The 12,068-nt window shown below is 40.8% G+C and overlaps 1 protein-coding gene across 1 annotated transcript; it reads left to right on the top strand.

The window, feature by feature from the left end:
- Positions 1-349: 349 nt before the first annotated feature.
- T265_08112 (hypothetical protein) lies at positions 350-6,571 on the top strand (the record flags this gene model as incomplete). The annotated part of the gene is made up of 2 exons (XM_009173819.1): positions 350-386; positions 6,345-6,571. 2 exons carry the CDS (start codon positions 350-352, stop codon positions 6,569-6,571), a joined length of 264 nt encoding a protein of 87 aa, XP_009172083.1.
- Between the last annotated feature and the right edge of the window lie 5,497 nt (positions 6,572-12,068).

The raw sequence follows: 12,068 nt of genomic DNA, 5'->3' as shown, positions 1-12,068 counted from the left end.
TCTTTGGTTTCAAACTGAGTTCAACTGAATTGGTTTATCACAGTAACGTGAGAACTAAATAAAAAACATTTCTGAAAGCATTACGGAGGGATAAGCAAAGCAAACACATGATGGTACCTCTGAAAACTTTAGAAAGTTACCCACTGCCTAAGTACTGAACGTGTCAGCATGTCAGTGAAATATAAGGATAGGGGAAATTGTTGTTGTAGCCCTCTTGTTATTTCAACTCCGTTTACTTCGATAAAGTAGCATGATGTGTGAAAATGCTGACAGGCTCCGACGGAACTGTTAGATGAATTTAAAGAAAACCTAGCAGTTATGCATTCAACCGGCCATCCAGTCAACAATTATGACGCCCAAATATGCACTCGAAGAGTCAGTCAAAAGTTAGCAGATGTGAGTTGGGCGAGTGAAAAAATGAGTGGTGGTGTGCCCTGCGAGTTGACCACAACGCTGGTCAGCCGCCCGTTACCCAATGGTTCCTAGCCATGGGCTCAGTTCGTCCCGGAGATTTGTGAGCTGTGCACTGTAGCTTATCCCAACCAATGACAGTATAACAGTGATTCGCCACCATTCCACAAAGAATGATCGCATCTGCAGGGTGAATCATCTGTTTGTCGGATGTTTGTAAGCTGTTAATAATCTGATAATCTGAGTGGCTCGAACTTTTTCAGGAAATGAACAGAATCCTAGTAAAAACCTCAGAAGACGCGATTGATAATCCAGTTCTCTTGCTGTCGAATGTGCCCAAAAATCATCTGAAAAATTCATATTATCACAAGATTTGTTCGACTTGAAAGAGTGAGGCGTAAATGCACTCATCAGTCAACCTGAGTAATTTTATATGGCTCTTTTCAAAGTCAAAAATCTTCCTTCAGGATTTCACGTCGCAGTCACTGTATGCTGAAGCAGAGCAGTCAGAGCCAGTCAGCCAATCTCCAGAAATTTTAAATTGCCCATTTCCATCGTCTCCTAGACGGTCCTCTGAGTCTGCTTTAGCTCCGATAGCGTTGATCCATGCGATACACCCAGGTGTGGCTGATTAATGTCCTAATAATTTCACTTCTAATGCGCAAGTTGTTAGCGGTTGTTACTACCGAAATTGGACGATGCTGCCAGGCATCTTGTGCTTCGCATTTATGTTGTACACTTGAGAGATGCATTTCAGTTGTTCATGACATCGCTGGCTGTATTTTTCACCTGATCAAAATAATTTTGGGGCATTTTTCATACTTTGTGCAAATAATCGTAATATGTTTAACTCATTGAATCCAAATCTGAACAGGTAATCAACGCAACAATTTGTTAACTCAAAAAACTGCTACATTTCATCATTCCTGGCATCAGATTGCCCGGATAGAAAAACTGAATAGTTCTACTTCCAATGTGTGCGCAGGCTATACGCGAATTGTCAGATCATAAAGCTGTCTGTAGTCCCGTTTATCCATCACGCTTTACCCGTTCTCAGTGTGAATTCGAATTCAAACGAAAGTTTACTGAGAGATCCTTTGACTCACTGAAAACCGATGAGTCCCTGCCTCAGCTAGCGATATATAAATACTGTCAGTTATGATGTTAGTTCGCAAGCGTTCCTCAACTTCCTCTCAAGGTTATTTCAGGAATGAATCATTATGTTATCTTTTAGTCACATGCAGTTTACGAATTAAAAATAAACTAAAATAGCACGTGACAACCACTCAGCGTCTCACGCGCACGCAAACACGTACACAACTTACGCTTCTGGAGTGCATTTTTGTAGGACATAACGACTTGGAGGTGTCAGACATGTGATTTTTGTCGTCTTGACACTGACAAACATTCACACCAACCCATCAGTCCAGTATTTTGATAAGTAAGACTGACAACACTCAGGCAGAAGAAAAGCTATACACACAGAGTAAAAGGATGAGTTGTTGTTACCACGAATTCCTACTAGTTGACCCAATAGAACAACCGTTACGTAATTTGATCGGCTGATGGAAAGTTTTGTAATTTTACGATAGTAGGTGAAACACTCTTCCAGGCACTCAGCAAGTAGTGTTCCATCCATCCAATGATATCACCCATAAAGACCGCAATGAGAGTATAGTGAACCAGTATGTGTTTCCGGGTTTTTCTGTCACGTCAAACTACGCTGGTGGCTCCACGCGTTAAACATGCAAAGCGTGATGTGTTTTGAAACGGGCCATGTAGGCGTTTACCTGGATGTCCTTCTCCCGGTACAGACCCGAAGAGAATGACAGCTGAGGCTGAACAACAAGAGACAGGTCCGGTATCTCACTGATGACCCATAGTTGGGGACAACAAAACATCTGGAACCCGCAGTTTATGTGGAAAGTAGTTTCAGGGCTCGCAAGGAGAATATACGAACAATTTGCTTCAATATGTCTTGTTAATTTTCTCGGGGCCAAATTTTAGAAACAGTTTGGTCCACAACCACTACATGGTCCACGGTTTTCCAACTTTGCTAACGTAGTGTGGAAACGAAGAATTATATTTCCTTCCATGCATTACGCTACAATCCGGATATGACCTCTCCGCTATTCTAACCCGTTGCACCAGATGTCTAAAGCTGACAAAAAATAATTATTTGCAACGCTAAGAATCCATGCCTTAGATATTGGAAGCTTTCCGGTGGCGAATCCATTGTATATCCGGTTAAACGAGAGACTTTGAGTAAAGGCGTAGTTATGTGCTAGCCGCTTGAAACATACAGCCAGAAATATGACAGAACCATTCCTTCCTATTGAGGATGACGGATTGGTTTGGGTTATGTGTGTCGGATATATAGGATAGATATAGTGCAAAAGAAATAATAATAATAACAACAATAATAATAATAACATAATAATAAAAGAAATAATAAGTAGACAGGCGAACATTCACAGGACTGCTGCAGACCATCAGTTGGCTTTAAAAAGATGGAATAACTATGGGAACATTATATATATATGGTGTATATATATATATATAAATGATATGGGTAAGCAGAAATGGGTTCTGAATATTGTTTTATTCGGGAGATTCAAAACGAATTCTCCGCGCCTTGCTACTTCCAACTACATAAATTATTGAATTCAGCTCTTTAACCTTAACGCAGACAGAAGAACAAAGGAATCCGTTCAGAAGCTAAAATTGTCTTGCAGTTATTCCATCTTGTGGAACCTTGCGTATCATAGGTTTTCAATCGAATAGATTATAGTCACTGTATGGAATAGTTGTATCTAACTGCTGTCCCCGGTCCAGTTGGTGTCGTAAAAAGACTGCAACAGCTTTATTGCGAACAAGCGAGTGCAAAAGTTAGATGGGTCATCACAGTAGTTAAACCGCACATCTGACTGGCTGGTTGATCGGCTTTGGATGAACACCTTTCATCGTAGGCCGTGCTCCTATGAAGTGCGTGACCACTCCTCGGCCGATCGATTAATTGCTTAAGTGTTAGATCGAAACCCGGCTTTTCTGGTCTGGAAGCTTGACGGCTTTCTTAATGCGATTTCGGTGATGTTTGAGTGTGACAATAGGGTCCGGGCTTTCTGTTACTATTTTCAAGAGGCGGACGTTTCTGATAAAAATCAAGGTTCATTATGATACCGTTCTCTCGTGAAGTCACTCTTCTGCATTTGCTCAGTCTAAAGCGTTATATGAGAGAGTAAAAGAGAGCAGTAAAGGTACTGTAATTGATGCACACTGCCAGTACAATGGTCCGTGTTTTAGCAGTCGCAGATCGGTGAATGCCAACAACCCAAGCGGTGTTGCTGACTAAATAAGCCATTTTTAAAAACGAAGATTAGTGTTTTGTCTGTCACTTTGCTGGATCATTATTTTTACCCGTTCAGTGACTGTTGTAAACAATGCTTAAATAATTTTTTGTCTAAAATCTGCCCTTATGTTTTACATAACTAAATGTGCAAAAAAGGTTATTTTTCGGAGGATTTCACATAAGCTGAGTCCTAAAGAGATGCTTGGTGTGGTTGCAATACAGGGAACGGTTAAATAAAAGCCTCGGTCCTTCAAAGATAGTCTAGTTTCCCAAATCTCTCTAATTGTTATATACGAAGAAAGAGCTTCCGGTGGGATCTGCATAGCTCACAATCCAGGATGGTTTTCAAGGAGCCATACCGCAGACCGAACCGCCACATTTCAGTAATTATAAAAATTCCCTGCTTTATTTACGTCAGCAATTCTTGCACTTAAATTCTACATGAAACAAGACCTACTGGATTTGATAATAGGTGTTTCAAACTCATTATATGCTGGTTATTCTTCATCTTATTTTTTGTTGAATAGCTTGTAAACTATTAGGACTAGAAACAATGGAGTTTCGGAGTTATTTACGCAAGATATTTGTGTTGCCGCTAGCCGGGTTACAAAGTTGTTCATAAAGAACCAAAACCACTCTGTGCTGATATGAAATTTTAAATAAAGTGATGACACAAACCAATTCTTATAGAGGTCTAGTGGAGTGTTTGTATTTCTGGCTATGGATTAATAACAATACAGGCTATTGTGTGCTGGGGTAGAGAGGAGTCCCCAGCTGTGTTTACTTTATTCATTCTGTAGCATTTAGCGCCATCAGATTATTTCACTACATTTTACACAGTTAAATTATGCGCGAAAGTGATACAAGTCTTCATGAGTATTTGTAACGCTTGGCCCGGTTTATTTCTCGGTTCCTCCAGTTGTTCGAAAGCAGTGAGACCGTACAAGTCTGAGATTATATCAAGCTGTTTTTACTTGGTGTGCCTTTCGAGAGAAAAAAGATTGCAGTTTTTTACTGCGATGAGTTGGTGTCACTTGATTACGAAATCCTTCATATTCCGACTATAGCAGAAAGTTGTTTGTTGAATTGGGTAAAAAATACATGTGGGTTTATATCTCTGGAGACTTCCTTCCTGATTGTTATTTATCTTCCCAAGCAATTCGTCACCTTTCTGCTTTCATTTAACATTCATTTGATTCAGAAACGTTCAGTTTTCTGTCAAGAAAACATTTTAATAATGTAAAATTTGCATCACTGTTGCAACTGGATACGCTGTTACTACACCCGCCGCTATGATTCCAGCCGATCAGTAGCGATGCCAGGTACAACATGAAGCCGTAAACTTTCATGATCCTTATCTTTATGGTGGCAGTTTTGTTCAACAGAACCACCCGAATGATTGTTAATCAACATGAAGGCAGAACAATGCTAAGGGCACTCTGCGAAAACTACCGTGAAAGACATGTTGTGAAATGTCTTATTCGAAGCTCCCACAGCCATAATTTGGAGCGAGACTCAGAATAGGTTATATTTTCTTGAATTATTGTCAACTTTATTACATATATATACATTTATATAAAAGCAACATGAGGCAAGAACCTTTGGAGACAGGCCACATCTCAGTAGTGTTCCATAACCTCCGAATTGGTCCATCTTTGGGCAGATTACTTTGTATAAAATACAGAGGTTTTAAACACTTGTGATGTCATGGGAGAAACAAAACAAGGACACTTAAGTTGATAACCTGTCTTGCGCTAAGTCCATTTGATTAAACGTGAGCGAGTCCATTTTTGGAGGCGGAAAACATCAGATCACATCAAATAATGAAATTGATGCGGTGCCGAGTAAACTAAATGGTACTCTAAGTCAGCAACAATGTGGAGTGAGTATGGAACATGAGTTGGTGCAAGGGCAGATTTACCCAAACTGTGTTTTCTGGTGAATCTGGTGAGGTGTTTTCGAGTTGGACAGAATGAAACGACAATTAGTTCACTTTGTTAGCTACAAATACAAGATCAGAAGGTGCTGTGTCCAAGCGCTTTGAGCTCACTCAACGTCATAATTACTTCATCGATGAAGTTTTATATCGATCCATGTTCTGCAACTACACCGGGTACGTGCTAAAATGTTCGCTATCTATTCATCTGTTACAGGTGATAGTACAACTCTTAATCATTTGCACCTCCTATTTCTCCTTGAATACAAAAGCTAACGTTTCTATTCCGAGGTTAAATTTTTTTACACGGGGCCAATCCCTTTACTGGCCGAAAATTGAACCAATCACGAACCTAGATACGCCGAACGTGAAATTAAATACAACAGAATGAAAAGACTTTTATTACCCAATTTGATAAAATGTCGCTTTGCTTGATTGAGTGACAGAAGACATTCCGTCAGGTTGTAGCCCGAAATATCTATCCGGATTGCTGCAATGGTTCAGCACTCGTATGGTAAACCGGGCGTTTTTAGGGTAGTCATCTCGGTCATGAGAGACAAACCAGGTAAGCTGCTTTTGCCTATTGGTCAGGCCAGACAATTCACATAGCAGAACACCGTTAAACTGTAGAACCCTTTCGGTGCCTAGCTGTCATGCCACACGAAGGAAGCACGAGGGCTGGGATACTGCCTAGTTGCCCAAGCCTAGACAGGGGAAGTCGAGAGGCAGAGGTCGGGTTCAAACCACGGACCTTCCGGTCAGTAGGTTCGCGCTCTAACCACTTGGGCCATCTCGCAGAACACCACCTCCAGGCGAATCATTCCCTAATCAGTCATACGTTTAGTGCAAAGGTTTTGATCGTCGGTGGTTTCTGAACACCCCGGTGAAAGCCACAAATGTATTTTCTAATTCTTTCAAAGAGGGGTATTATCCCCGAGCATTAAAAGCACATAAAGTGACATAAGACGCAAGTATGTAACATAATCAGTGTTTTGCAGCTTATTTCACAAGCCGTTCTCATGACTGTGAAATTTGCACAAAGACTTCTTTACATTTTGGTTTGTCTGAAATATGTATTTGCCCATTATTACCTAGATGACATGCGTCAACCTTTACTCCAGAACCTAATTTCAAAACCCAAAAATCAGGCTGTTTTCATGGAATTCTCTCAGCCGACCCAGTCTCTTTTATCCCTCACTGTATTTCGCCTATTTGTTTACAATAGTTAGTCAAGAAGGCAATACAAAAGCTTCATCTTCACTAGGGATAGCGAAGACTCCTAAAAACAGTCGCTGTGCATTCAGCATTCATTTAGCATCGGTTTCTGGTTGTTCACAAAACACTATTGCTTATTACAAAGCACTGAACAATGGTGACTCCTCTAACAAGATCCTGTGACCAGGAAACGTCACCAAGTGTCATTCGACTCACCCGCCCCTGATACGCCAACCTATCTGATGCAAACGAAACATTGAGAGACTTTGGAGTTTTTTATTGAAGAGAAGCTATTCCCTTTATCTCTCTCACCAAATTACCCATTTATGGTGTGTCCAACGCATTACTGTGCCTTCTTGTACAATGCAGAAAAGTGACGTATGCGGAATAGTTCCGGTTATATGATTTGGCTGGTTATGTAAGCCGGCTAGCCATCCGCGATTAAAGAATGCAGTATTCACACGTCTGCTACATTTAATCTCAACAAAATTGCATGGATTGCGCGGCGTTGGTAATTCTCGTCAAAGATACTCAGCTCTACAGCTCCTGACGACTTTTCTGCGTAGACCGTCATTGCATCAGGGAGGGAATCGTAATTCAAATTAACGCAGTCGGATCTAATTAATTTGCCACCACCTACGATCACAGCCAAATTGATATGAACTAGATTTTTCATCTGCAGATGTGCATGCCTGGAAATAGTGAGACATTCAAAACTTGTGGAGAGGTAGGATGTGAGTTTGATGAAAACGTAAACGAACCAGGTGGGAATTATTGGCATTAGATTACTCTCTACAACGAATAAAAATGTAACCCCTGTTGAGTGGTACTGGATGAGGAACTATCCTTCATAACGATAGAAATTTTGGTTCTGAGCAAGCATACTTGGCAGAAGATTCTTTAATAAAGTTTCAAGTAGTTAGCAAAGATTTGGGGTTACGAAGAGCAGTAGCAATCTACAATTTGTCGCAGATGAAGGGGAAACATTGAATGAAGAGTTCAAAAAAGTAGCCTCACTTATGGAGCAGGTTTTGAAAGTTGGGAAAATACTCATATTTAGAGAGAGATTCTCTTTAATTATATACGGTTGGAATGGTCAAATCTGACTGGTTTCTTTTACTCAGTGCGTTTAAATTCTCAAACAGATTGCAGTTTTTACTTGCTGACAAGTCAGCTTTTCGTTGTGAGACACATGAACATGAGTCAAAACTGGGGGCAAGAAACCGAGAGATGGCCTCTTCACTTTCTGGCATACAGAGATCAAGCTGAATAAATATTAAAGGCAGCAAAGCAGATAATATAAAGCAGCGCCATAAATGGACACTGAAAGCAGAGCAGGATTTTTATCAGTACAAAACGTCAATGTGCGAGGCATATTGTGTGACATAATTCACGTGTAAAATATACGCATCCACAGCAACTGTCAACCCATCCGGAATGAGAGTACCCATAGGAGAACACTTCCTGAATACAGCCTTCTGTGCTCAAACCAAGATATGCGGTAAGCATAGTTTTATGTTTCGGGCTCAGGTATTGCCAAAACCCAGAAATCTGAGGTAAATATTGTCTTGAATAGTAAATACCATTCCTGCATGGTTCAAACCTCCCCCATCATTATTCCAGGGATGATCTTGAAATTCCAGGATCACTGCTTGCCAGTTTCAGGCTATCATGCGATCGGCGGATTTGTTATATGGCAGCAGACTACGTGTTCACGAAATAATCGCCGGAAAAGTTTATGAACTCTTGGTTGCTGAGTTGCTTTCACAATTTGACCAGATTGCTGCCGATCTGTCCACTGAGCTTAGCAACTAGTTGGCAAACGTTCCACCACAAATTGAGGTGACTTCACCAGTGCAAAGCCGACTAACCAACTACCGGAACTACGCATTGACTAGCAATAAAAGTAACCAGTCCTTCAGGATCTACCGACCACATATAGGGAATGAAGACTGCGTTATAGATTATCTAATTACTAGGCTCACATTTACCTTACCTTAATTCCAACGCTGCTTGAGTGGCGGGTTCATCTGGCTTAAGGGGCCAAGAATAAATATTTAGAAGTCAACTGTGCAAAACGACGCAAATCTCTATTCAGCCATTCCGTGCTTAACCCCGGGCTTCACCAAAATGTCAGAAATAGATGGGCACGCTGTCTGAAAGAGAGGTAAAATCAAGCCAGTGCGATGGAAATTTGGCCTAAATTACATTAACTCAAACCTACACATACGGTTTTGAAGTGTTTCCCCAAAAAAATCAGTAGTTTGATCCAGTTAATCTCCAAAATGTATTCTTTTCAATGAATTTAATTCTTTGAAAGAAGCATGTTGTTCGCCATTGAGTGAGTACAGAAATCGGTGGTCCTCTAGTCTCCAAATAAAGCGAATCAGATGAAGCAGGACTGTCAATTGATCTGCCTCTTTTTGTTCTCATCATTGATCAGATGTTGAAGGACACAGAGAGGCGTTTCAGGAAGCTGTTATTTGTGACACTTCTGAATATCCGAACTAAAAGCTCCGTTTTAGCCATTTTGCCCCACCAAAACCGGTCGCTTGTTTCGCCTTTTGGCAGTTAGTAATTACCGAAATAGCCATTCCAGGTAAATAAATGACATTTCAGAGAATTAGGTATCAGTCTTGCATGTGAACTTGAGATCACGCCCTGAAGCACGCTGTGCGGCACAACAATTTTATCGAGTAACCATAGTCCTTTTCCTCCAAGGAAAACAAGCATTCAGCTTGCACTCAATGCATTTTGCGTGATACAGTGCATCACTTCGACCTTGGATACTCCGGTCTAATGAACTGTTTTCAGTAATCAGTTTTTTCACCTGATGGAACTGAGTCATGACGGACCGTGTACATGGGTATACGTATACCTAACGCGAGATGAATAACAGGGACACTTATTATGAAAAATGACATTTTTCCATTTATTATCTTCAGCGCCAGTGAATGCATCGCGGTAACGTTGAATCAACGTCCCCTCGGTACGGTACGTATTAGGGCCGGAAAACTGTATGCTGAACACCTCGATATTCGTTATGATTAAGCATATTTTTCTAATGGTCCCCCAATTATCAAAATGAAGATCTAATTTGCCTGTGATATGCCTAAAACTTCGACTGAACTGCCAACTTTCATCTGCATATTAAACTTCCTGCTGCAAACTACCGAGATGTCATGCAAGCAAATAAAATTGTTTCTTACATAGTTCGTTTCTTCGGTCCTCACGTCGTTCGTCCCGGCTCCCATCAATTTTTAGATGGCCAAAGCACTTGTTGTTCCAAAATGTGAAGGAGTCCAATGAATGAGATGGAACAAGATATCCGACTTAAAACCTGAACTAAACTAACGAAACTACAACACTAGGATCATACTAATCACTACCGTGGGCACCGCATATTCCTAGCAAGAAAAATTTTGGGATATGTATAAAAGCTATCTCTGTTGCAAAGTTTACACGAATAAATAATTATAATTACTGCGACATATTCTAAAAGGGTAACCACAAATCGCGCGGCATTTTCTTCACCCTAGACAGCTACAATTTATCAACCATAACCGCTCGCAAGTTGCGGTGGCTACGACAGTGCGGATGGCGGCCGTTCCACTGGCTAGAGGTTTTATACTTTGTAGACATGTTATGAAGTGCAAGGCCCGAAGCATAAAACCTCTTCTTTTCTGGCTCAACACCCACTCCTTGGTTTTGCGACAGCCATCTTCAAGGGCAATACCGTCGTCAAAACTTTTTCAACTATTTACCAGAGGTAATAAAGTTTGACAAAACCTCGCCGTCCCCTAATCTAACAGCCCCCAACGTTTTTCTTTTGACTAGTAAACGCACCACGGTCGCTCTCACAAAAATGTTGACTTATTTACAAATATAAGATATAAAGTGGAGATTTTAACATATCCGGGAAAATCAAGTTGGTGGGAATTCTCGGACTCCGTTTTCATCAAGTCTTTTTCAAAGGACGTGGAAAGGGAAGTTCAAGATGTTAACGAAGGTCAAATAATGCAAAATGAACTTCAAGAAGGTTGGTTAATGTCCACAATAAAATTGCTACTACTGGTCGGTCACGTAGTCTTCTTTTGATTGTGGGATGTGAGAATCCTTCAATAGGTAACCGGTCATGGGCTAACTGCCCCCTCCAGATAAAAAACATGTATCATCTGAGGTTAAGCTTACCAACGAACTACTCAATTTGCTGTCTGCGACCGTGGATGAAAGCCACACACAAAAACAGTCGACCTATTTTGTACTGTACTTCACAAAAACGGGACAACTTAAAATGTTCTGCAGACAAGACTCCCAAGAGTTTCGACTTCTTATTCTTTTAATGTGAAATGAAAAAGACTCAGATGATCAGTTTCAAAGCAGTTATGTGTAACATAGATACTCAGCCTACGGATTCACTCAACACGTTTTTGTTGCATCTACCGTATGTCATGCATTCAAAGCAATTTGAATTTTTACCCCTAGCAAGGCCGCTGTCTGACAAGTTTATCCTACAGTGTCTTCCGCATCAACCGGCACTTTCTGTCTTCATTCATTTTTTTACCACGATAGTTACCGTGTGTCCAGGGAAAACCAGCGCCATCGTGTATGTGAGAGTTGCCATCAATCATTACGTGGAAAAGATTGATGAAATGGAACTGCGACAGAAAGGCATCTGAGACTCACAATGTTGTGTCATTGTGAACCAAATAAAGCATGCTTAAACACAAATTTTGGACCAAACTCACACGACTGATTTTGAAAGGGTGTGTATAAGATCACGGTACTACATACATATGATACCGTTTTATAGCAATCCATCGACTAGGTGGCGTTTACTGCAATACGTTTTTTGTGGACAAAGAACCCGGTTGGTCTTCCGTAGGACATGAGAGAAATTTATACTGCATAGGCCTACATTATGACCGCGAACCGACAATGTGATAGGATGTCTAAAACCACAAGAATTACCCACCGAGGTCGCTTAGTAGTATATTGGTTTATGGAGATGTTTTTCTGTGCTTTGCTGAGTGATGGGGACTTGAATCCCACCGCAACTATTCGTCGTTCACTTCCCAAAAAAGATTGCTCAGTTATTAATGAAATAAGGGTGTTAACCTTAGGATGATGAGCTCGGGATCGCTCAGTGATTAAGGC

This window comes from Opisthorchis viverrini (assembly GCF_000715545.1).
Source record: "Opisthorchis viverrini unplaced genomic scaffold opera_v5_202, whole genome shotgun sequence".
NCBI lineage: Eukaryota > Metazoa > Platyhelminthes > Trematoda > Opisthorchiida > Opisthorchiidae > Opisthorchis > Opisthorchis viverrini.
This window is presented reverse-complemented; position numbering and strand designations above follow the sequence as displayed.